This window comes from Pleurodeles waltl, chromosome 11 (genome assembly GCF_031143425.1).
Source record: "Pleurodeles waltl isolate 20211129_DDA chromosome 11, aPleWal1.hap1.20221129, whole genome shotgun sequence".
Lineage (NCBI taxonomy): Eukaryota > Metazoa > Chordata > Amphibia > Caudata > Salamandridae > Pleurodeles > Pleurodeles waltl.
The window spans coordinates 531,682,354-531,709,128 of NC_090450.1; the positions used below are offsets into that span (position 1 = coordinate 531,682,354).

The window sequence follows — 26,775 nt, forward strand, 5'->3', positions numbered from 1 at the left end:
CATCATAGTCTTGGCACTTCACATTGAGCTCTGAAGGGCTGTGCACTGTCCCATATGGTTCCTCATTCTCGGACTCCTCTAAAAAGTTGCTTGGAGGGAGTGGAGACACCTTGCTGGGAGGGGTGTGTTCTGAAAGATGGAAAGTTTTTGCAATAGTTATTGTTGTTGACAGCTTCATTGCTTTCAGCGGTGGCAGAGGTGTTTTTGTGTTCGAGGCTATTGTCGACGGCACATCTAAAAGGTATATACAGTACTGGGCATAATTAGCCACATGCCAACCTCAGCCTAAGATGCACTTGACCTGCCTTTGCAGAAAATTAGGTTTACGTTTAATACACTTTTATAGGGCAAAAAGAAGCCAGGTGACGGTCACACCTTTTTTCAACTGATAAGTATTAAATACTTACTAGACACAGGAAAACAGACACCAAGTCAATAAAGTAGTGCAAGATGTTTTAATGTAATACTGATACAATGGTACTTCATGAGGAATCTAATGCTCAAACTAAAGAGTTATAATTTAAATGATCACTTGCTCTTCAAAGCACTAACAAACAAACGAACCATATGTTTTTCAGCAACGAATATTCAGAAGGCCCGTGCACTGGTCCCTGGGCTAGAACTATCAGAACGAATGTTTATAGCACATTGGCCAAACAGTGGCAGACTAGCCCCTGAAGGGCATACTTGTTCAGATTTGTACAAGTATTAGTCACTAAAAGATACCAAATACGTAATAAAGTGGATGCCAGACGATGCTAACCAAGAGAGAACATTAATTGGGCAAGAAAACGAATCGTTTTCTAGGAGCCCAGAAATTGAAGTATAGGATTTGGATGTCGGTAGGTACTGGCTCAAGAACAAGGGGCCATGCTAAATGGTTGTGGCTAAGGATGGGAGGGCAAGGCGTACATGTAGATAACGGAGGTCTTTGTTAGATTTGCTGCATGTTACAGAACTGCATAGAGAGAGAATCTCTATTTCATCAACACAGCGAAGCATCCGAATGTCACATTTTGCCTTTTTCAACAGTAAAGCATCTCACCATACATATAATCAATCAAAGTTCCTACCCATGGTGAGAACATGTTAACTTGCAAAGTGTGTTGGTCTGTGTACCCAGATCTTAAAAGACTGATAGATACTATTGCCAATACGCATTAATTGAGGGATCCAGTGTCCCCAAGACTAGCTGAGAAACACGGACAAGCATTGCAGTGATACTAGTGTAGATGAGAACCCTCAATGAACGGAGGAAAGACGGATCATTACACATTAGCAAATCCTCAAATTAAGACCTTTAAAAAGTTAATGGACGTCTAGCATGTCACGTAGGTGGTCACAAATTAGACAGAAGGTGGCCGTTCATTGCTAACTCCGGTTTGGAAAGGGCATTCAAAATCAAAATGAAGGTCTCGAATTACAAAGGGAGGGGCGTCCCTCAAGCAGCCATCACCACCTGATTGCAAAGAAAGGTTCATAATCATGGCCAAGGCCATAAAACCCTCAGCACTGCTTTCAGGGGACACACGTGAGTTTGTTCTCTCAAAAGGTAAGACACTATTGGTTGGTTTTCTATAAACATTTTAAAAAATACAGATACGGATAGTCTACTTGCACAGCAAAAGTCTGATGCATGGAGGTCATGACACAAGAGAACATCCCGAGGCTTTAATATAGAATAGAGCGGTGCTAAACTGCTGTCATTTAATGCACGTTTCTACAGCTACTTCTATCGCCACTAAAATACAAAGGTATGTTTGTGACTCTTACTAGAGAGATGTCACATATGATTATGTTTCATAATACCGATTGGATTACAGTAGAGTCTCATTAAGGCTAGGCATAGGATGGAGTAGGTTACACTGCTTCTTGTGAGGCATTACAAGTTGGTTCATTTTGTGCAATGAAGTGTTGGACCAGGAAAAAGCCGTCAAATGACAGCCTGCCTCTTTAACAAGGGGAATGCTAAATTATACACTATATGCATAAGGCATAATTATGTAGCCTTTTTGAAGGGTTTTTATGTTGCACCCTGTGAAGGATCACGAATTATGGAACAAAAAGGGAAATGCACTTCGCAAAGATAACATAATCGACGACTCGTCAGGGGTAGTAAGCGCTATATAAATACTATTACAGTTACAATATGAGGAGACTGGATGATGTGACCCCTGCCGCTAAGAGTGCTGAACTGAGCTAAAATCCTGGGAACATAAGGAGATGTAACAGGTCATCGAGGTTTCAAAAAGTGTCACTTACAGCGGGTACTTCATCCTCTTAAAACCTCGTTTTAATGTTCCACACCACATTGCATATGTTTAAGCATTCTATACAACGCAAATGTTATCTGTTTCTAACCATTAAAAAGCAATAAAATATATTGAGATAAATATTGTGTGGAGTAATTTGAATTAAAATTTGCACTCAACATATTGCAACACATGGAGCACATCTTCAAAAACGTTTTGTTCTTGACAGTATTTTCTGGTTCACGCAGAACAAGTGAGCAACGTGAAAAATACGTCTGAACGCTCGTTAGGATTAATTGAGACAGCTGTACCTCTAGACTCTGTCGCTACTATTTCACGCTTGACCCTCATACCCCCAACCCACTCCAACAATACACTTGGTATAATCTTGGGCAGGATGTAAACTGCTGAAATTATCTGCTTGTTTAATCTGTAAAGCTAACCTCGCCACGAGTCACCAGATGGGCGCCTCTCCTCCCTTCTACAACGGTCTTTTTTCAATGCTACGTCGTAGCAAAGCAGGTAATTTTCTGAAAAAATATATATTACTCCTTTGAGTTTGTAAAAAGCTACAGTTCTGTTTTACCCTGGTGCCGAGACCGTGGTTTCATTTGGATTCGAAGGCACGTTTACCTTCTTTAAATGTAGCTTGCTTTACGTTTCCCTAGGCCAAAACTTTAAATGGAAACACAAATTACATTCCCTTTTCAGGAGAGCAACTAGCATAACAGTGCAGAAATATGTAGCGCAGAAAAGTGCTCTCCTGTAAGGCCTCATTCTTGTGATCTCCGTCCACCATTTTAAAACAAGCCTTCACAGGGAGTAGTCAATGCTGTAAGCAACCTTGCCTCCCAAATCTAAAAAGGAAAAGTGGCACTATAATTATCAAATTATTACGTTGAATGAATACGAATGATCATTCTGCAGAACATAAGTGACCTTTAAATAACACTCGATTTTCTGGCCTCCGCACCCATAAAGGTGTGCAAGCTGCACAGACAGTGGGTGTGGGCCACTGTGATAAGCAAAAAAAAAAACACATCCTGGACCATGGTCCACTGTATATTAGGGAACGCACAAACGTGCAGTTATGCTGCATAGGATACCCCATCCTTACTTAATTGCAGTATGCCCCACTTTACTTCCCTAATAAGGAAGAGGGCAAGGGTGCCTATTGGGCACCTTTTCAGTTTCCACTCTGGATGTTTAGGGCCATAAAGTTATTTATCTTCAAACAGACAAATCCATGCTTTCAGCCGATTCCCTGACCCAGTCTTCAAGGCTATCTTCGAGCTTAGTGTGAACATAGCCTAATTATTTCTGAAGTTGCTTCTCTCACTGGAGTCCTTATACAAAAGCCTTTGTAATGTTAGGGCCCCTCTGGAGAATGAAGAAAGTGACTTTTTTCAAGCCCTGATTTTTTAACCTAAACAATTAAACATACCAGGTTACCCATGCTATCACCGGGGGAAGTCTCCACTGGATGTTATTTGTCACACGGATCCCTGTGGTAATTGCAGATCCTTTAGGAGTGGAGTACCCATGCACGCTCTTCAAAATTGTGAACTTCATTCCTAATTTTGCACAGTTTTAGTTGGTAAAGGTTTGTGAATAAAGTATCAATTTGTCTCATTCGGTCTTCTTGGAAGTCATTTCACGTGTCCAAGCAAGGCCAGTTTTTGAATCGAGGAGAGTGAGAGAAAACAATGCTCCAGAAAGGTGTCTAAAAACCGATGTGCTTCTGTGACACTTGTCGTTTTCACTATTTTCCTGAGCTACTTTACTCCAGACATAGGAGTCCGGATATTCTTAGTCCTTAAAGTGAGCACGGTAACTACTTAAGTCAAACAGGATACCAGAGCTAGCTTGTAGTTACACAGCATGTGTGTGAGCATCAAGAGGCAAGTTTACTTGACCTCCAAGTTGACTGCCGAGATCAGCAGGTGGCAAGTCTATCCCGGTGCTTCTCTATGCCGATGATGCAGTTCTATTAGCTCGCACATCTATTGGTTTAAAGTATTTATTAGGTTCTTTTGAAGATTTTGTGACCACTTTGGATTAGTCGATAAATTCTATAAAGTGCCAAATATGGTGGCAGGCCCTAAATTCAGTAAATTTTGTCGACAATACACTTCAGGCAAGGAAAAAGAGAGCGTCTGTGTGTCCGTATCTAGGGCTCCACTTTAATCAGAAAAGTTCTTAGTCTAATGCCTTAAGCCACTAAAAAGCTTTCTCTGATAAGGTCTGCCACTGCCTTGTATGGCTTTGCCACCAGAATGTGCAACAAGCCACTCCCTACTATGCTTAAAATATACCAATCTAAGTGCCTTTCTGCAGTAGCCTATGGTAGTGACATCGGAGGCTTTGAAGACATCTATTTTGTAAAGAGGTAAGAACTCTTATTTACAGGTTTTTATTATCTCTCCTTCATTCCAACCATGCATACGTAGTCCATGAAGAACTAAGACGAGCTAGGCCTTCGTCCACTACTTAGATGGCTATCGGTTTGATTGCAGAGGGGCCCATCCCTTAATAAGGTTATCCTCGTTGATTATTTGAAGTTGGATGGGGCATAGCAGATTAAAGGGTTGATTTATGTCAAAAAGACGTTTTGTGCCCTTTGTTGATCTGGTCTATTTTATAATCCCAAAGGTATTTCTAGGGCGGATCTTAAGTGAACCATATTTAACTTGTATGCCGCTAAGAAAGTTCTGAAGGATTCTGAGCAATTACTGATATCCACCGTTCACTCACATGCCCTTGTGAAGATCACTCACCATTTGGAACCGTATCGCATCACGATTCCCAGTATTAACACTCATTATCTTTTGAGCTTTTCAGGTTAGGCATATTACGCATTTTACTTACTGTTCCAAGTGACTGGCATAAGGGTTGGGTGTATGGCATTGTGCTCGTGGGACTCAGTCTCGACACAAGATATTTTACATTTTACGTTCTTTCTGAGCCCTCATCTGAGGGATAAATTCATAGTTCCACTCTAAAACAATTTGAATATTACTTAATTTAGAGCAACTCTTATGTTTTAACAATTACTCCTTAACTTGTACATGTATTTGGCTATGGCAGGTTTATTAAGAGATGTTGCCAAATTGACCCTTACAAGGAATTCATAATTGGCCTATTTTGAGTATTGTAATATTTATCACTGTAAAGATTTCAACTAATGTATAATATTTTTAAATGATCTTGTTGATGTGCAGTATATTTATTGTACCTTTATAGTTTATTTTTTATAAATCGAATATAGGGATTGTGTTCGACTGCAAATTCATCCCGGGACTAGGCTTCTAAGCAATAAAGAGGGAATTAGTCAAACAAGACTGCAGGATTAGAGTGGATAGAAAAAGCTCCCTTGCTAAGGAACTCAATTTGTCATGATGAACCACTCTTAAGAAGAAATGCATATCCCGGCATGTGAATCTCAGTTACAATATTGTGCTCCATGGCTACACTTGGTCTTCAGTTTTTATAACTGCAGGCATTGGAGAGACTTTCTCCTCCAAGAGGAGCAAGAAATATTTTGTTCAGCAGAATATCCAAGGATGAGAAGAAAAAGTATGGTAGCTATAAAACAGTAAGAGGAAAAAAGCCATTCCCATAGACAGTCTGTTCACCGGCATTCTACACGAGTCCCACGTTGATGAGAGCCCCAAAAGTAACCATACACTTTTTCAGTATTAAGCAAGCATGAAAAGGACACAGAAAGAACAATCGTGTAACAAAATATTTATTGTGGCTAGCTGTTGGAAGATGCTGATACTTGATGCTACAGTTTCTCATATTACGGCTAATGTTTTTCCAGTGATGACCATACAACTGAATTAAAAATCAATACATCGGTTATACAAATTATTAAAATAGTGAATACATTTTTAAACTTACTCTGTTCATTTTCACAAGAACACATGGATTTCCTTTAGGATAACCAAACGTAGGATCGGATATTCCAGAACATTCGCCAAGCATCGTCCGATTAAATCGGCATGCCCTTTTCTCACTACGATCATCACTCTGATCAAAATACACTCCAGGGTTACAGTTCTCATTTTTGGCCTGTTTTGAATCATCGTACGCTGAAAGAGAGCATATTTAGTATTGTTACAATTCAAATATGGAAAAACTACTCATGCTGATTCGGATACTCTTAGTCCTAGTTCGTTCCTCTACTCCCCTCACAATTGTTTGGTATTCCTTCTAGTACAGGTAGGGTCAGAAAACGTTGGAGGAAGCATGCTCTGGTTGGCTGAGGCAAGGCCCTAACGAGGCAGAACCTACCCTTTTCGTCAGGCGTGGGTGATTGAGCGCAGGTTATACAGCGAGTGTACTCTTGGGCAGCTTGGCACTGAGCAGTTACGCTTATCACGGGGCAGTGTAAAGCACTGGCGCAGCACACATACACAATAAATATACCAAGCATCACAAAAGACTTCACACGTTGTGAATATAAAGATTTATGTGCAACATATACACTAATTACCACAACATGAAATCATGTAAATCGGAGCACAAAACATTAAAAAATATCACTTGCAGTACAAGGCCCAATGTGTCAAAAACAATATTAGCAATCTGTACGCTTGGGAAGAATCCTACGTTGCCCTCCCAGCACCCTCATGTGGTACAAACTGTTGTCAGCATGAGACCCACCCCAGCAATTATCCCAATTCAGTATCACACAGTTCTGGGGTGCCTCCCAGTTCACAACGTTAGCAGGAATGTGTACACAGATAATTCCAGCACTGTTAAATAGCTACGCGGCCTATGCCACAAGAATAAAAACCAATGTCATTTGTGTTTGTCTTTTGACAAGGAAATAACATGTACAGCAACACAGCCATGCGGTGTAGGCAATCACAAGCAGTCATTCCCACACACTCACTTCACACCACTATACAGTGCCACAGATATCAGGCAGAATCGAATAGCACGCACTTGCACACACTTCGCTTCCAGCACCCAAATGCGGTGCACTGATATCCGGCAGGTCAGTTGTCACTGCGCTTGCAGACTGTGGGCCCAAACCTTCCCCCACCCTTCAGCCTAGCCCCTACCACTCCTGCCCCCATCAGTTGGAGATGAAAAGGAGGAGAATAGGTAAATGGTTGATCAGGCAACAGTCGACAAATGGAGGTTTGCCCACCATTCAGGAAGTTCACCCACGGGTCTCCGCACCAAGCCTTCTAGCACAGGCCCTGGTCTGCAAAGTATGGAGAGGGTCACATTTGGACAGATGCTGTTCACAATAGTGCCCAACCAGGCCAGGCACTCCAGTACACAAACAGTTACCAATTCTGTACCTCTCTGGAATGAAGCACAACTTCTGGTGCATGATAAACTGAGTGGCACTTGACAAATCGGGTCAAACACAGACACAAGTTCAGTGGTGCCACAGAAGGTAGACTGTGGCCCTGCTATGTGTACACCCCCACCTACAAGGGTCGCGACCTGTGAATCAGACTCCGCATGTAATGAGCGTTCAAGTCAGCAGGTCACACAAGAGAAATGCAGCATGAGCAACGAAGTGGGCCATGCAGGGTTCAGCAACCAGTGAATCCGCTCACCACCATCTAGACACTTCTGTCAGACATGGCCTCATGATGAAGGGCCACATTCCTTGAATGCGTGCAGTACTTTGCAGGCTCCGCACCAGGCAATCTGGTCTCCAGGCATGATACTTGATTCCATGCTCACACTGCTGCTATCAGATGGGAATCAGCAATGATCGGATGCTCTCCAGATGTCCTGGTAGAAGGTGTAGGTCCCTTGCAGAAGGTCTTTGATATCCCTGAGGCCTCCACCAAAGAACAGGGGGCAAGCCGACATGCCCTTGAAGAGTAAACTCCAGAGTGCCACAAAGCAGCAGGCAACCTGTCCAGGACAGCTACAATGTAGGAAGAGTGCCCGGCCCCTTCCGAGGGCAGAAATTACTCCTGGAGCACAACAGAATCCTCTGGCAGTGTGCACAATGCCGACTGGCAACTCTGGCCCTGTTTCACCGAAAGTTAGGAGAGTTTCAGAGGGTTCCCCTTTGAGCCACAGATGTCTCTCCTAAATTTCAGTCCTGTCATGGGGCTGTTGAATGCAGATCTTAATCTTTAGGGGGGCTATGATCTGGCCCCAAGAGGCTAAGTGTCAAAACCTCTCCTGCCAATCTTTCCAGCCAAGCCATTAAATGGCAGAGGTCAGTTGTTTCAGTTGTGTGCCCAAGGTTTATAGCAGTCACTAGGGAATGAACAGATGTGTTCCCCCACCTCCAGTGTGGGCTGAAGTCAAATTTAAAAGGGCACACAAAGCATTTCAAGAGCACAGAAGAACGAGTTACTTACCTTCGGTAACGACTTTTCTGGTGGATACATTAGCTACCTGTGGATTCCTCACCTCATGAATACTCCCATGGCGCCAGCATTCTACGGAAATCTTCTTACTAGTCTCTGCACGTCGACGAGGACGTCACTGTCTCGCACGCGACGCCGTCTGACGTCATACAGGCAATAAGAGGTCCTCGACGACGTGCGGACGTCAGTACCAATCATTTTTTACGTGCATGAGAACAACCAGGCAATGCAATGAAAAGAACAAAGCAACATCCATTATATTGTAAAAATACACCACATTGTATGAATAACTGTAAATCTTTTTTATGTACATATATATATATATATATATATATATATATAAAACTCTTTCTTTTAAAAATATATACACACACCAAGTATATACATAAAGATATATACACATATACCCATATATATATATAAATATATTATATATATACATCTATTGCACCCTCAAAGATCAAGAGGAGCGCACTCAAGGATTACTTGGCAAGACCATAAAGGCAACGGGGAGGCGGGTGGGACCGTGAGGAATCCACAGGTAGCTAATGTATCCACCAGAAAAGTCGTTACCGAAGGTAAGTAACTCGTTCTTCTGATGGATACAACTACCTGTGGATTCCTCACCTCATGAATAGAGTCCCAAAGCAGTACCACGCCCGGCGGTGGGTGCCTAAATGGTCAAACCAAGAAATCCTGCAGCACTGACCGTGCAAAATGGCCGTCCCTTCTAACCTCAGAATCTAAACAGTAATGTTTTGCAAAAGTGTGAAGGGACGACCAAGTTGCGGCCTTGCAGATGTCGACCACAGGAACACCTCTGGCTAAGGCCGAAGTGGCCGACTTAGCTCTGGTGGAATGAGCTCTAATGCCCTCAGGAGGATCCTTCTTTGCCAAAGAGTAACATATTTTAATGCAAAGAACAACCCACCTGGATAGTGTTCTCTTGTGGACTGCCTTTCCTCTCCTCTTGCCCACGTATCCAATAAACAGCTGATCCTCCAGCCTGAAATCCTTTGTTCTATTGATAAAGAAGCTCAACGCTCTCTTTGGATCCAGACGGTGCAGTCTTTCTTCCTCTTTGGAAGGATGAGGCGGAGGATAGAACGTGGACAAAGTAATTGCCTGAGCCAAATGGAAGGGTGAAACAACCTTCGGGAGGAAAGCAGCCTCGGTCCTCAACACCACCTTATCCCCATAAAAAGTTGTATAAGGGGGTTTTACTGATAAGGCCTGCAACTCACTCACTCTCCTTGCTGATGTTATAGCTATCAGGAAGACTGTTTTTAAAAACAAATACCTTAAGGGGCAAGAATGCATAGGTTCAAAAGGGGACCCCATAAGGAAAGTCAGGACTAAGGACAAATCCCATTGCGGCATAACGAATGGCTTTGGAGGATATTGATTTAGAAGACCTTTCAAGAATCTGATAACAATAGGGGATTTAAATAAAGATGGTTGGTCTGGAAGACATATGAAGGCTGACAAGGCCGATAAATAACCTTTAATGGTAGCCACTGCACAACCTTTCTGCGCCAGAGATAGAGCAAAAGACAAAACGTCCGATAGATGAGCTTGTAAAGGATCAATCTGCCTCTCTCCACACCACGCAACAAATTTAGACCACCTATTAGCGTAGATAGATTTAGTGGAGTGTCGCCTGGCCGCTAATATAACATCCACTACCTCAGGCGGGAGAGAGAAGGAACTCAGGTTGCCCCGTTCAATCTCCAGGCATGTAGGTGCAGACTCTGGAGGTTGGGGTGTAGAACCTGCCCCTGCGACTGCGAGAGGAGGTCTGCCCTGAAAGGGAGACGGAGCGGCGGGCACGTTGAGAGTTGGAGAAGGTCGGAGTACCACACCCTCCTTGGCCAATCCGGAGCTATTACGATTACTAGAGCCCGGTCTTGGCGAATCTTCCTCAATACTCGAGGAATCAAGGGTATGGGAGGAAACGCGTAAAGCAACTGGCCGCACCAGGTCATTTGAAACGCGTCCCCCAATGCTTCCTGCATCGGATACTGAAGGCTGCAGAATAATGGACAATGCGCGTTCTCTCGAGTGGCGAACAGATCTACCCGAGGAAACCCCCACTTCTGGAAGATTAAACGGACTTGATCTGGATGGAGACGCCACTCGTGGTCTGCCGAGAAGTGGCGACTGAGACTGTCCGCACGCACGTTCAAGACTCCAGCCAGATGGTTTGCTATCAAGCAAATCCGATGGTCCTTTGCCCAGGACCATAGTCGAAGAGCTTCTCTGCAGAGAAGGTACGACCCCACTCCTCCCTGCTTGTTTATGTACCACATCGTGGTAGTATTGTCCGTTAGGACCTGTACCGACTGACCACGAAGGGAAGGGAGGAAGGCCTTGAGAGCCAGACGTACAGCCCGTAACTCTAACAGATTGATGTGAAACATCTGTTCCTCTGGAGACCAAAGACCTTTGATCTCCAGATCCCCCAGATGAGCTCCCCACCCTAGAGTGGAAGCATCCGTTATGACTGTGGCCACTGGTGGCGACTGCTGGAACGGTTTTCCTTGTGAAAGATTGTTGCTTGCAATCCACCACTTCAAATCCACAGCAGCATCTCTGGAGATCTTGACAGTACCCTCTAGATCCCCTCTGTGTTGAGACCACTGCCTTCGGAGGCACCACTGAAGAGCCCTAGTGTGCCAGCGAGCATGCGTGACCAACAGAATGCAGGAGGCAAAAAGACCGAGCAGACGAAGGACCTTGAGGACTGGAACTACCGCTCCGTTTCGAAACATTGGAACCAAATCCTGAATATCTTGAATCCGCTGAGGCGGAGGAAAGGCCCGACCCAATGTCGTATCCAGTACTGCCCCTATGAACAGGAGGCGCTGAGAGGGCTCCAGGTGAGATTTGGGCTCGTTCACCGAAAAGCCCAGGTCGAACAACAACTGGGTTGTTGACTGCAGATGACGCAACACAAGCTCCGGGGACTTGGCTTTGATCAACCAATCGTCCAAGTAAGGGAATACTGCTATCCCCTTCCTTCTGAGCTCTGCCGCAACCACCGACATCACCTTCGTGAAGACTCGAGGTGCTGAAGTAAGACCAAACGGAAGGACCGCAAACTGGTAGTGTTGCGATCCCACCACAAACCGGAGATACTTCCTGTGTGACTTGAGTATCGGGATATGAAAGTAAGCATCCTGCAAGTCGACAGACACCATCCAGTCTTCCATGTTCAACGCCAAAAGCACCTGTGCTAGGGTCAGCATCTTGAACTTTTCCTGCTTGAGGAACCAATTCAAGATCCTCAGGTCCAGAATTGGTCTCAAACGACCATCCTTCTTGGGAATCAGGAAATACCTTGAGTAAACTCCTTGACCCCTTTCCTGCTCCGGGACCAACTCCACCGCGCCCTTTAAAAGGAGGACTTCCACCTCCTGTTCTAGCAACAGGAGGTGTTCTTGTGAACAATACGAAGGGCGGGGCGGGATGAGGGGCGGAAACTCCCGAAAGGGAAGGGTGTAGCCTTTTCCCACAACACTGAGAACCCAAGTGTCCGACGTAACAGTCTCCCATTTGGTGAGAAAATGCTGTAATCTTCCCCCTACAGGAGAGGAGTGAGTGGGAAATGGTGGAAGCCTAAGGCTGCTTCCCCTGCTGCACCCCGCCAGAGGATGAGGAAGAGGCAGAGTGCTGCTGAGAGGCTCCCCTGGTGCGGACCCTACCCCTCCCCCTAAAAGATCTATAGGGGTGGGAAGAGGCAGGTTGCTGATATCTTCCCCGAAAGGAAGAGGAGGAAGAGCCACGCCCAAATCCACGAAACCTCCTGAAGAATCTGGAAGAGGCCGTGGAAGAAGGAGCTTGGAGTCCCAACGACTTAGCCGTGGCCCTGCTCTCCTTAAAACGTTCCAAGGCCGAATCAGCCTTAGCCCCAAACAGTTTGTCCCCATCAAACGGGAGATCCAACAATGTGGACTGTACATCTGCCGAAAAGCCCGAGTTACGTAGCCAGGCCTGTCTCCTTTCCACCACAGTTGTGCCCATTGCTCTGGCTACCGAGTCGGTGGTATCCAGTCCCGTCTGGATAATTTGGGTCGCAGCAGCCTGGGCATCAGAGACAAGATCCAAAAGACCCTGGGGAAGCTCTGTAAACGAAGAGGAGATGTCATCCATCAGAGCATGAATATACCTCCCCAGGATACAGGTCGCATTAGTGGCTTTTAATGCCAGACTGCAGGACGAAAAAATCTTCTTCGACTGCGCCTCTAGCTTTTTTGAGTCTCTGTCCCCAGGCACCGTCGGGAAAGAACCAGGCGCTGATTTGGACGAACAGGAGGCCTGCACAACCAAGCTCTCCGGCGTAGGGTGCCTAGATAGGAAACCAGGATCAGTTGGAGCCGTCCGATACCTCCTGGCCACGGCTCTGTGAACTGCTGGGGAAGATGCCGGCTTCTTCCACACCTCTAAAACCGGATCCAGCAGAGCGTCATTAAAAGGTAATAGAGGCTCCGCCGCGGCTGAGGCCGGATGCAACACCTCTGTCAAAAGGTTTTGTTTCGCCTCCACCACCGGCAAAGGCAGGTCCAAAAAACTAGCTGCCTTCCGTACCACTGTATGAAAGGAAGCAGCTTCCTCGGTATATTCCCCCGGGGACGAAAGGTCCCACTCAGGGGAAGTGTCCAGCCCACTGGCCGACTCCAGTCCACGCAGCCCATCACCCGAGTCCTCTAGCTCTCCTTCCTCTAGGGCTCGTTGGTACTCCTGCTCCTCTAGTACCCGGAGAGCACGCCTCCTTGAATGCAGTCGTTGCTCAATCCGCGGAGTCGACAACACCTCCGCCGAAGTCGGAGATCGGCGCCGATCTTCCGAAGCCACCGACGCCGCATCCGGCGCCACAGGTAACTTCGGCGCAGACTGAAGAGCAGATGAAACGGATGGACCCACCGGAGTCACAGGCCGAAATCTCGACGTCGACGGGATGGAAATCCCTGGGGCCAATCCCTCCGAAGCCATCGGAGCGGCCACCGGCGCCGACACTGGCGCCGAGCCCACGTTCCCAAACGGGAGAAAGGGCATAAAGGGTGCCGGCCGAAGAGGCGCAGGATCACCCAAAGAAAAGGCCAAAGGCCCAGCCGGAGCACCCCCTGGAGCCATCTGTTGGAAGATGGCATACATCGCATTCAAGAATGCGGAACTATCGGCTCCAGGGGTGGGAAAAGCCGGATACTGGGGTGCCTGACTCGGAGGCGACCCCGACGCCGGCCTCAGCGTCTGCGCCGGAGAAAACACCTGAGGCTCCAATACCTCAATCACCGACGCCTGTCCAGGCGAAGTTGGAGACGTCAGAGAGAGCAACGGCGTCGAAGGATGCGGCGTCACCGTGGGGCTGACCTCCCATGTCCTCCGGCGCCGATCCGGAGACCTGGAACGAGCCTCCCTTGAATGACGCCGAGATTCTCTACGGCGCCGGGAGTCTCGATGACGCCGATGTCTTGGAGAAGACTTTTTCTTGTGATGCTTCTCCTTTGACTTGGCCATAAACAGCTTCGCCTCGCGTTCTTTAATGGCCTTCGGATTCATGTGCTGACACGAATCACAAGTCGAGACGTCGTGGTCGGAGCTCAAACACCAAAGGCAATCGGAATGAGGATCCGTCACCGACATCTTGCCTCCACACTCACGACAAGGCTTAAATCCAGACTTTCTCTGCGACATTATTTCCACAGAGAAAGAGTACGCAGCAAGATATACACTGTAACCGCAAGAGTAACAGTTGCTCCCTCGAAGATAACCGTTTCGAATGCACGGAAAAAAGGGAACTGACGTCCGCACGTCGTCGAGGACCTCTTATTGCCTGTATGACGTCAGACGGCGTCGCGTGCGAGACAGTGACGTCCTCGTCGACGTGCAGAGACTAGTAAGAAGATTTCCGTAGAATGCTGGCGCCATGGGAGTATTCATGAGGTGAGGAATCCACAGGTAGTTGTATCCATCAGAAATACCCACTTTCCAGAAGGGGCATTTCTAAGTTATTCTTGATAAAAATCACCTTTACCTTGGGAACAGGTTTGTCAGGAGGAACTTAATGATGGGAAACATGATGAGGCTGCACTACTGCAACACACTATTGCAGCTAGTAGTAATTGTTCTTCCCCCATGTTAATTTATGGGCAAACCAGCTCTTGTACGAAGTGAAGACACTCATGCTTATTGTTTGCTCTCTGGGCATACAAGTCATTTGCGCACATACAAGCCTGCATTGGCGGGCTGGACACATGTTTAAGCAAACCATGGGTGCTAGTGCACACACAGAAGCCTGCTATGTCAGGCTGGATTCATATTTAAGCACACTATGGGTGCAAGTGCACACACAAGCCTGCTATGGCAGGCTTATCACACGTTTGGAGAACCAATGGGCATGCATGCTCACACTGGGCAGCGCCACTTCCCAACATATGGAGGAAGGCGCACATGCACTTTCACACTGTACTTACAGTGGGAAAGTGCCCAAGGCCACTAAGTGATCATCAGCAAAACCTACTAGAAAAAGCAAAAAAGTTTGGGGAAACTCTACGTCATAGTGTCAGGTCGAACAGGTAAGCACTACGTAAGATGGAGCAATTTTTAACCAAACGAGGCACGCCCATCTTTTTCTGCAGCTTGATACGCAATGGGTCCCAAATGTCATGCAGACATACTGAGGCAGGCTCTAAGGTTGAATACGTCTGGTATTGAAACACACAAAAGGTGATGGGAGGAACGTTTGCAATTTGTCTAACCACTGGCAATCCCTCAGAGAAGCATTCCAACCCTATGTTCTTTTGCCCGTGATGTCAGCTCAGATTAGCCCCCAGTTGATGAGTTATTAAAGTTACCACCGGGCAATAAAAATCATACAAACACACTTTAAAGTTCAAATGTTTAATTTCTGAAACTGGACTGATGAAAGGTAAGAGGGTGCCCAGCATTATCAGGCTCTAAAAGAGGAGATGAAAGATATTTTAGCAGAAACAGACATCCAGCCTACAACCTGCTCTAACCTTATTAACCCATCCCTAATTAAATCATATATTGTCCGATATTAAAAACAATTCATTAAAAAAATTGATAAGAGCCTCTTGGTTCTTTTAAAGCAAGGGAGAAAACAGGTCCTGTTCAAAATACACTGCAATCCATGGAATTTACAGGTTATGGGACCTTCATCCAAAGAAGATGGAGAACAGCAGCAAGAGAAGTCATTGTTTATATTGCAGCAAAAAGGGTAACTTTATCAACAACTGTTCCCACTCATTCAAAATGTCTTAAATCCACCCCAAACAGAAACAAGTTAACTCTGGGTTGACTCCGGAAACCTTGAACATTGCTATAATGCTTTCTTAGCATAACCTTGCCTTAACATGCTACAAAGCACAGTTTTATGGTTTTGCCTAATTAACCGAACATAGTTCTAGTTTTGACTGATTGAGGAACCATGGGTAATTTTTAGATGCAGCTTATCTGAAATTCCTCATGGATACACAGTTATAAATAAAAACTAGACTCCATGATTTTGCAATGTGGTCAGGATCATCTTCAGGAACACATTCAATTCAACATAATATATACCCCTCAATTCAGAGTCATTCTGGAGATCTCAGGTTTGACTTTGCACAACTTCCAGTTTCGTTGCTCTTTATGTGATGCTATGTGTTGAGTGCTAGCAAGTCTCTGCATCTACCTCAGGGTGGCAACAGCTGCAGAAAAGGAAACTTTATTACTTGCTGAACATACGTCTTAGATGCATATTTACAGTGATGAACAGATCAAAACCTTGCCACCACTACCAAGCTAAGACTAAAAGAGTGACTGGCTATCCGGAGCAAAGGTACAGTCTAGTAGCATATATATATGTTAACTGAAAGCAAAAAAAATACCACCTTCACAAATATTTGAACACATATTTGTGGATTGAGGTAACAAGAGTAAAACAGGTGTTAGCTGCATCCCCCTAGTTTGTTATTTCCAAGACCAATGGTAAACTAAACATTTGGATTGCTTACAGGGCTCTGAAGAGCTTAATAGTGAACAACATACCAGCCTACTCTCAACCCAGGCTTCCAGATTTGGTAAGATTCAAAAAAGTCTACAGAAATATGGGTTTGAGAGAGGCATGTTATCTGGTGTGCTTTAGGCCTGGTGATGAGTGAGAGACCGCAACATGTTGGTCCAAATCAAGAGAGTATCTACATCCCTTACTGATGACCATTCAAGCATGAGAAACTACTTCTGTAGCTGTAATCACTAGCTACAAGATAAACGCAAAGATGCTATTGCAGCAATTGCAGACAGTTTAACAAAAATATAAATGAAGTGCAGGCGAGTCTGCATGCCCACCAGTCATTTTATCACGTCAGGCCAAAGCAAATACATCAGAGTGTTTGTTATAAATGTGTGTATCAAGTATTATTTGGAAAGTGCCTGTCTCTGCAACTGTATAAGGCATATGAAGATCGAGATAAAACCAAAATATGGTAAAGTGGGCTTGAACTGGACGGTTTGGGACCAACTTCTATCAGAGCAAAAATTGATATGTCCCATTGAATCCAAGGCTGCTTTCTGCCACAAAACAAGCTTGAAAGGACTTGCTGAAGATCCAATTCAATGGAATAAGTACGTTAATAAACATATATAAAAATATTTTGGCAACAGAGCCATACTTTCATAATCGCTACTCTACCAGCCAAGGAAATCGTCAGCTTAATCCACTTTTCTATTTGGGAGATCAGATTATCAGTTTCAGGTCCACAATTGCTTGCTATTTAAACTACTGATCATGCTATACACAATGAGCACCAGATGAGAACAAAGGTACAAAGAATACACAGTGGTTTGTAGCTGGAGTTAGTTAATATAGTTCAGACATTCTCCAGTTAACCCTAATCCCAGAGAAATGACCAAACCTGATGTTCTCCCCAATAAGTGGCAAACTAATGTGAGATATTGAATACCATCAGCATAAAAGGAAAATAGATCTAGCCTAGTGCTAAAGGTACTACCAGCAAGGCAGGATCCCCTCTCAACCAGGAGGCCAATGCCAATAGTGAAGAATACCAAAAGAATTCAATGACAATTAATTTCCCTGTTAGGTACTGTGAGTACCTGGACTCAAAAGTCACTGTTCAAACAAAGAAGCTTTAATAAACATATATGCAACAAGTAAGTGTTCCGTGAACAGATTATTCACGAATTATTCTATTCAAGGACAAACTTTCCCCCAAAGCACTTGTGAAATCCATCATACGCCACCCTTTGAGGATGGTATGGTCAGTGGGTGGAGTTGACAAGGAACACTGTCCCTCTGCAACGGTGACTGAGTGACTTGGGTTCGAACTCTTGTTGCACAGGTTAATGTCACGGTGCTCAAGTGCATAACTCTCTCAATGCTAGAGTCTCCCATAAGGCATTCAACAGAATTGCTCTAATTTGTTGTAAGAAAATCTACTCTGTAAATTCACCTTCACCTTGGTACTTACATTGCACTTTATGATTTTTTTCCACATTTCACTTGCGGAATGACCCAACAGATGCACCCCAACCAATGGTAAGTCACATCTGACTGTGCTTCTGGAGCAAACCCAAGATTATACAACAGGTTTTGGTGGCAACATCTGCTCAAGAGTACTGTGAAGCTGACAGAGTGCGAGTGTGTTGCTACAGCTCTCAATTATATTCAGCACGGTTTCTTTTACTACCCATGTCTTACAGGTGACCACTTATGGCTACCCTACTGAAGAATTTTTGCAGTGTGAAAAAGATCACTGAATCGGTCAGAGACCATCAGGTAATTAGGCCCAGTGTGTGAGCAAAGGTGTTTTGAATCCTAAGATGATATCATGTACTTGCTTCACAATCTGCTTTGCCCTACCCTCTCACATGTAGTCAGACTTTCCTAAAGACCAACATACAAGTACAAACTGTATGTTCTGAAAAATGTGAAGGGCCCATATATTTCAGCTGATTTTTTCAACAGCATGGGCAACTGAGGTATCTGGCACAGTGTCCTTTCCAGCACATTCTCTTGAGCTTGATCAAGTGAGTAACCTCTAAAGTTTCCTGTATTTAGACTTCCTCTTGCTTACTTGCCAGTTCTTCAGGTTCCTTACTATGGTGTGGTTCCTAAACTCCATACATATTTTGTGGTGAGCCAAACAATACTGGTGAATGGTGCTCTTTATTAAATACACTTTTGTTTGACAGCACTCATGTTTCTGTACCCAATGGTACGAAGTATAATCTTAAAAGGGTGGTCAAGAAGACGGGTAATAAAGGCTTACGGTCAACTTGAGCTCTACTCAGCCTGCCTATGGCAGACACCCTCATTTTTTTTAACATGTTTTGGACCCACGTGGCAGAATGATGCACAGCCTGTGACTAGATTAGGTTCAAGCTGCAAAATTAGAAGTTGAAAGATAGGTTTACCTACAGCAGTATATTCCCTTTTTTATGGCAAATCTGAATAAAGAAAGGAGTATGTTAGTTACCCTTTAAGCATCTATTTGTGGCATGTAGTACTGATGATTCATATGCTCAGCATATTGCTGCTATCTAATGTGGCGCTCAGACATTTGCAACTTGTTTTTCTTTGAAGAAGACTTTCGAGTCAAAAGATATAGCAACTCCTCCCATAGTCTGTACGGCGCATAGTCATTGGCTCCTTTGTTAGATTTCTTTTGGGCTCATTAGGAGAGCTTAGGATAAGAGTAGAAGAGTGACATTAAGGATGAACATGCGTAAGCAAATATCCCCGGCCAGATGATCCATTGGTCACTGCCTTTGGACTGTGGGTGAGGAACCCTGGAAGTTAAGCTTTGGCATTTTGCATTCTGTTGTGTGGTGAAAAGGTCTATCTCCAGGGTTCCCTACTGCTGGAAATAGGAGTGTAGCAGTGTTGTGCTGATTTCCCAGTTGTCTATCTGCTGTTGCATTCTGCAGAGCGTATCTGCGAAGTTGTTGTCCACCCCTGGTAGATATTATGATAGAAGGTGGATGTTGTGATGTATGGCTCAGTGACATATGTGCTCCGCTACACATGAAAGCTGTATGGAGTGCATCTCTTCTTGGTTTTGAAATGTAATACATAGCGGTCATATTGTCATTGCGGACTAAAACCACCTTGTGTTGAGGATGAAAAGCTTTGAGAGCTAAATGAATCACAAGAAGCTCAAGGTGATTGATGTGTAGCTGTTTGAGGTGGAGACCATTGGCCATGCACTGTAAGATCTTGCATATGTGAATCTCAACTGTGTAGGGATGCATCTGTTTTAATGGTAACCTGAGGGACTGGGGCTTTGAAGGGCCAATCCTGCAACTAATTGTTGCTGTTCCACCACTGTCGGGGGCAATCGTCGCTGGTCCTACCAACACTAGATGTAGAAGCCCCTCTACCATTGTGATTGGAGGTACGGTTGAAGGGGGGGAGTGCATCTGCAGACGTGCATGTGGGACAATTGGGATACATGAAGCCATGATCCCTAAAAAGCTCCTTGCGGTTTTGACCGCGACTTGACAAAGTGGTTGAAAAAAGAGGTAATGTTAACTGGAATTTTTGAACTCTTGCAGGACTGGGGTAGGTTTTAACTGTGGTGGAGTCCAGGATTGCGCCTAGGAATGGTTGCACTTATAAACGATGAAGTTGAGATTTTGTTGTATTGAGATCAAAGCCCAACTTGTGTAGAAGGTTGATTACCTTCCTACCGATTGTCCTGCAGACATTTCTGTTTGCTTATACTCTTGATTGGCCAATCATCTAGGCATGGGAACACGTGTGTACCCCCTCGGAGATGAGCTGCTATTACTGTGAGACATTGTGAATATGCTTGGTGCAGTAGTTACTCTAAATAGCAACACTTTAAACCAGTAATGTTCGCCACTTACTCTAAAAAGGAGGTAGCTTTGATGAGTTGAATGTATTGGAATGTGGAAGTAGATGCCCTTGAGATCTATGGCTGTCACGAAGTCTCCTTGCTGTAGCAATTGTATTACTTCTTGGAGCTTTACCATGTGAACTGCTCTGTCAAGATGTACTTGTTGAGTTGCCTGAGATCTAGTATAGACCTTAAGGTACCATCTTTCTTTGGAATGAGGAAGTACAGCGAGTACACCCAGTGTCCTTCGTGTTGTGTGGTGTTGGGACCTGCTCTATGGCCCCTTTCTGAAGGGGAGCTTGATCTCCTCTTGCAGGAGTAACAGATGTTCTTTTGACATTACTGGAGTTTGAGGTGGGATATTAGGAGGAGGGATGTGAGTTTGAGACAATATGTGACCTTTATAATAGAAAAGACCCACTGATCTGATGTGATGTGATTTGTACCCGGTTTGTGCAGTAGCCCTGAAACTGTCCTGCTACTAGTGTTCAGTGAAGAGAGAGTGAGTCACTGGTTGCTGGAGGTCACCCCTTTGGAAGCAGATTCACAACCTCCATCTTTATTGCCTATGTATTTTGATGTATAGTATGACCCTCAGGTGTACTGAGATAGATAGGATCGCTGCGGTTTTTGAGCAGTGACTATTTGTGGAGCAGCTTGTCTTTGATGCCCTTCTATACTGGCCTCTCCGAAAGGAATCCTTTTTGGTGGTATGTTTGTAAGGCACTCATGGACTTAGCAGCATAGGTGTATTTTTTTAATTTTCTCTAGCATTTCATCTACCTGGGGACAAACATTTGTTACCCATCAAATGGCAGATTCGGTAGATGTTGCTGTACAGCAGGCTTCAAACCAGAAACTATAAGCCAGGCGTGGCACCTAATAATGATACTGGTGTTTATCTCCCTTGCGTCTGCTGCATCTAAGTCACACTGAATGGTTGCATTAGATATTATTCTACCCATGCTCTACCAACTCTGCCCGTCTCTGCTTGCACTGGTAAGAGATCCTGGAGTAAAACGTGCATCTCCTCCCATTTTGCCGTGTTGTATCTAGAGAGGAAGGCTACTAAGTCAGCTATCCTGAGGTGATCGGCTTTTTGTACTGCCATACCCTTTCCTGCTGCGTCATACTCCTTGCTCTCTGGCAGGAGAGGGGGAGCATCGCCTGTCCCCTTGGAACTGGCCTGCTTTCTGGCAGTGTGTACCCCCAGAGTATCAGGGGGAACATACCCCTTGATATATGTTGGGTCGGATGGCAAAGGCTTATACTTTCTGTCAGCCTTTCAGGTCAGGACTCTTGATTTTATGGGTTGCTTAAAGATTTCAGCTGTGAGCTTAAGCACACCCTTTAACACTGGCAAGAAATATAATTTACGCTGCAACCTGGATAGTGTTTCCACAAGGAAATCATCCTCATCTTCTAGAGTGTGAGTATCTACCTTATGGTAGTGTGCAGCCTTGCGCTGGGCTTTATGGAAAGTTGTTGTGGTGTCTGGTGGGGCAGATTTAGAGGGGTTAGGGTCAATATAATTTTGAAAGTTTATATCATAGCTATCCCATGTCATGCATCCACTTGCTATGGTGAATCATATTTTATCAGGTCGAGCTATTTTTAGGATCCACTCGCGCCCTTTGGCGAGTTGACAAACAACGGGTGTTCTGTTCAGTTAGAAAGTGAAGGAGCGATAGACACCTTTAAATCTTTATCTTGCGACATTTGCTCTGTTTTCAGAGATTGAGATCAAAAGACAGTTTGCCTACTTAGTTACTTTTCCTTCTGTCTGCAGAGTTCCAGGATTTTGTAAGGTGAACTGACCTGCTATATGAAGAGAGTGAAATGAAAGGTTGTAGGGTGTCAGGTTTTTCCTAACAAACAAAATGTAAATAACTAGGTCAACTGAACAAAATGTCAAAATATTTCAGTAATTGTGAAAGCTAATTTTTTGTACTTGTGTGAGGAAAAGATTTTAATAGGATGAAAACAAATCAGAACACTTTACTTGGTGATATGCAAGTGATAAATGGGTTCTGAAACCTAATTTTCACAGACTATTGTTAATACAATATATAGTTTTATCAGTAAACTGCAAGTCAGTTGGGATGTATTTGGACAGTTCTTGGAAATGTACTGTCTGTAAATGACAGTGCGCTACTGCATCATGCTTTAGTAATATATTTATTAGAAGTGAGTGTGTAAACATAACCTGAGAAAAACTCCTGCCCTGATGGGAATGCTATTAGTAAACTAGGAGGCAAGTCATGGATCGTGTGCACCCTATATGTGGGCTTGATTCTTTCTTATTATACATGAAGCAAATGTTTAGTCTATTTAATCAAAAAGAGTTTTTAACAGCCGAAATGCTGTACTCACATACTTGAAGGTTCACTCATACGTGAGAATAAAGAAAAAGGAAGCAGAGACCGTAAAATAAAATATTTGCCTAGGTAACACTGTGACCAGTTTACGGGTCAAGTATATTACAGTATGGCTGTGTAGAGTAGTCAAGATGCTCGACCTGTACGTCTGGTAACATTTGTTTGATTTTTCGAGGCCTGCATGTGCCATTAATATTATCAAGGCCACCATGCTGATCTGAAACACATAATGCTTCATATAGGTCAATATTATCCCCTGTGCTATGCTCCCTGAAGGACGATGGTGTGGGTAAACCCCTGTGGGTGAGACTGAGGGGAGTGCTGTGGTGATGATGGATAAGCAGGGGGTGTAACTGGCATGGGTGATAAAGAAATAACAGCAGGTCGTGGACAGGGTAGGGGTAACAGTCGAGTAAGAGGAGGAGGAGGTTGGAGTTAAGTAAACATTATGGGGCTAGTACCATGTTTTTATGATCTTTTCATGCAGTCTTTTCAGGCTCAGGCCCCATGCTCTCCTCCTCAAATGTCTTCTTCCTCTTAGGGAGCATGTCTGTTGGTGCAGGAGGTGGTTTTATAACTACTCTTCCAGTGTTCGGGTTAATGTACCAAATCTTTTGTTTGGTGTCCAGTTTTCTTGCAGTTTGGTGAGTATAGGCTTAACAGGACTCTCCTTCGGATTTGTGGATGTCTTAATTTTTTTCGACGCAGAGGGCGGTTTCGGTTCACAAGGAGAAGTTTTCTGCTCCAAGGGCTGCGTAGGCTTTTCCAGCATAGACATTTGTGTTTTGGAGACTGGCACCAGGCTGACTGACTTCAAAAAGGTCTTCGGTTCTTGTGAAGGTGTAGGGAAGGGTGCCTGCTCCTTTGCCTTATGCCGGACTCCTCCATGGCCAGAGGGGTTTCATGAGTCGTTCTATATGTTTTTTGTGCGTGTGTGTAGGAGGCTTTTGCCAGTGTGCTCACAGTCCCTTTCGAGATAGTATCCTCGGACTCCGATTCGGACCCTTTCCTGCTGCTGGCAAGTAGGTAGGGGATGTCCACAGGCATGTCTTGGGATTCTGCTTCCCCCTCAATGTCCTCTTCAATTTGAAGATTGAGTGGTTGGTTCCCGAAGATATTGGGTGCATCTTCAGCTCGGTGTGCCTGGATGGTGGTATCGGCCCTGCTGTGCTTCCTCCGTTGACGGAGTGTTTTTTCGACCAGAAGGCCAGGAAACCTTCACACAAAGTCTTGTCATATTCTGCAGACAGGCACAGGTTGCAGATAGTGTGTTGATCCTGCATGGGATGTGAGGCAGAAACTGAATGGTGTCTTTTCTATCACTCTGCGTGGATCAAGTGGAAGAAGATGGCAGCAAAGTTGGAAGGTGTATTCATACCAGATCAGAGCAAAGGCGTGTATAACGAAATGTGGCGAAAGCTAGTCATCTGTTGTCTTACAGCGTTGTCCATTGAAGAGTTACAAATCGAAGTACTGTGTAGTCCTCGTGGAAGGTGTCGAAGTTTCGGTCCCAGAGCTCCAAGATAGATGCTCGAGCCAAATGGTGGAGAAAAACAAACAAAGAAGCCAATGACCATGCGCAAAACAGAATAAGGGAGGAGCCACCATACCTTGTGACTTGAAAGCCTTCTTTGAAGAAAAACAAGTTGCAAACGTCTGAGCCCAACACTGAATAGCAGCAGTATGCTAAGCATATGTATCCACGGCCAACACATGCTATGGATACACTTTCATGTCACCAATTTGTGAGCTTACTTCGCTTCATACAAAATTTAAAGGAACATGAAAGTCTTCATGGAATACTTCTGTGACACACCAGAGAATCCCCAGTCCAACTGTCTGCTGTGCACTAGGTCTCACTTTTAGCATTTTTTCTGTCATTTAATAATGTAACCTATGGGCTTTCGCTGTCAACATATAGAGGGCATTATCAAGCCACCTCTAATGCATTTCAGATAAAATGATTTCAGATTTGTCTACATAAAGCAGCACATATCAAAAGACTGCTTACTTTGAGGCAGAACCTGGTTTCAAAAATGTATTTGTGCCAATGGCCTTACTTTGTACCTGACCGCTGCCGTCACCACCAGCAACTTTGCTAAAGTTCTTATTTTCAAACAATATAAAAAAGTTGCTTTAATTTTGAAACTGTACTATTCTTCTTAGAATGTGACTTAGTGAACTATGTACAAAACAGTTTAACAGAAATTGCTTTTTCAAACAGTTTTTTCCACTAGAAGTCATATATCTAATACATTTCACTGAGACAAGAAAATGTCTCAAGAGAATATGTACCATATTGCAAATTAACTTTCCCAAAATGTACAGAGAAGTCAAGATGTTCTTGGGAATAACAGGCTACTGTGAAGTACACACAAAGATGTGTCAGATCCGCTACCACTGTATGACCAAAGGGAAAAATTCTTCCTTGAGCTCACAGTCCGTCTGCCGCACCCTGGCTCTAGGAATGCCAGACTATATTTATATTGTACTGTTTGGAGAGGAAATGGTGCTTTCTATCATGGATGACTCAAATTCATGAAAACTCCAAACATCCCATTGCTTAATTTCTAACCACTCTTGACCCAGTAGCCTCTTCCTGCTGCTGCAGAAAATAATGATGTAGACCAAAACTTCCTCAATGTGACTGAATGGTCTATCACATCAAGACCAGATATTAGAGAGGCCCTTCTGCAACAGCCTGACTATATATTTGTGGGTGTCTCTAGTCTAAGAGAAACAAGAATTTTAAAAGTCGCATATGCCGTTTGCAGCTTGGAGGGTGTAGTGGAATCCTCATGTTTGTGTAAACTAACTTCTGCACAGGTTGCTGAATTGGTTGCTCTTACTAGAGCCTGTTATGTCTGACAATATGAGTCCCCATTTATACACCGAAAGCCAATACTGGTTTGGTGTGGTGTGATGTGATGTGCAAGTGATAAATGGTCAGTTATGGGCAGTTATGGTCTCGGAGGAGTTTAATGACCTCATCTGGTTCCCCTATAAGAGATAGGCATTACGTTATGAGACCTCTTAGTGCACTGTAAATGCCAAGCAATGTGGCAGTTGCAAAAAGTGCAGCACACAAGAGCAAAGGTGACTGTGACCACTGCCAACCACTATGCAGATGAGACAGCCAAGTATTGCGCTCCTGGGTCTTGCAACATCAATGGATATTTTTTAATCTTTTGCTGACTGCTGTGGATACATGGGAAGAGGCGGGGAGATTGCAGGAAGAAGCACTAGAGTGTGAACAAGAGAGGTGGAACAAAGCAGGATGTCCTAAGAATGAGAATGAGGTTTGGCTCTCTGCAGATGTTTGTCCTGTACTACAGGAGTATGATGCCCCCTGCAGCACGTTATTTCTATCATACTACCCACACAGGCAGAGACAAAAGGGTTGGCCTCTTTTGCACATATTGGTTTAACCCACTCCCCCAGGTTCCATGTAACTAGAGCTGAGTTATGTCACAGGTACACCACATGCCAACAGCTGAATGCAAGAAGGAGAACTCTAGTCCTCACCAGTCACATAGGGGGCTCAGGTGGTTACATTAGTTGCATGCAGCTTAACTTTGTTGAGATGCCAGTTTGTAATGGGCTCTGTTACATATTGGTGGTGGTTTGTCTTTTGCCAATTGGCGGAGGCATACTGCACCAGGGGGACTGACAGTCTCACTGTTGCCACATTGTTGGTAAAGGAATTGGTCCCTCACTTTGGAATCCCGGTTTCTCTGGAATCAGACAGTGGCAGTCACTTCAAGGTTTTTACAGGTTGATCAAGTATCTGGCGTAGTGGACCAAATTAATGGAACTCTATTGCTGCCTTGCTAACTATAAGCATCCATATTTCTGAAATGGCTTTATGCTTTTCCATTGGTACCGATAAGTCTGAGGGGTACTCTGG

At 44.5% G+C, this 26,775-nt stretch overlaps 1 protein-coding gene across 2 annotated transcripts in view; it reads right to left on the reverse strand.

Moving 5' to 3' along the window:
* ATP1B3 (ATPase Na+/K+ transporting subunit beta 3) overlaps positions 1-26,775 on the reverse strand; it is a 260,215-nt gene that overhangs the window by 101,344 nt on the left and 132,096 nt on the right. For both annotated transcript variants that reach the window (XM_069213934.1, XM_069213935.1), the window contains exon 4: positions 6,156-6,346. In XM_069213934.1, the coding sequence (XP_069070035.1) occupies positions 6,156-6,346 (191 nt within the window). The remainder of the gene's footprint in view (positions 1-6,155; positions 6,347-26,775) is intronic.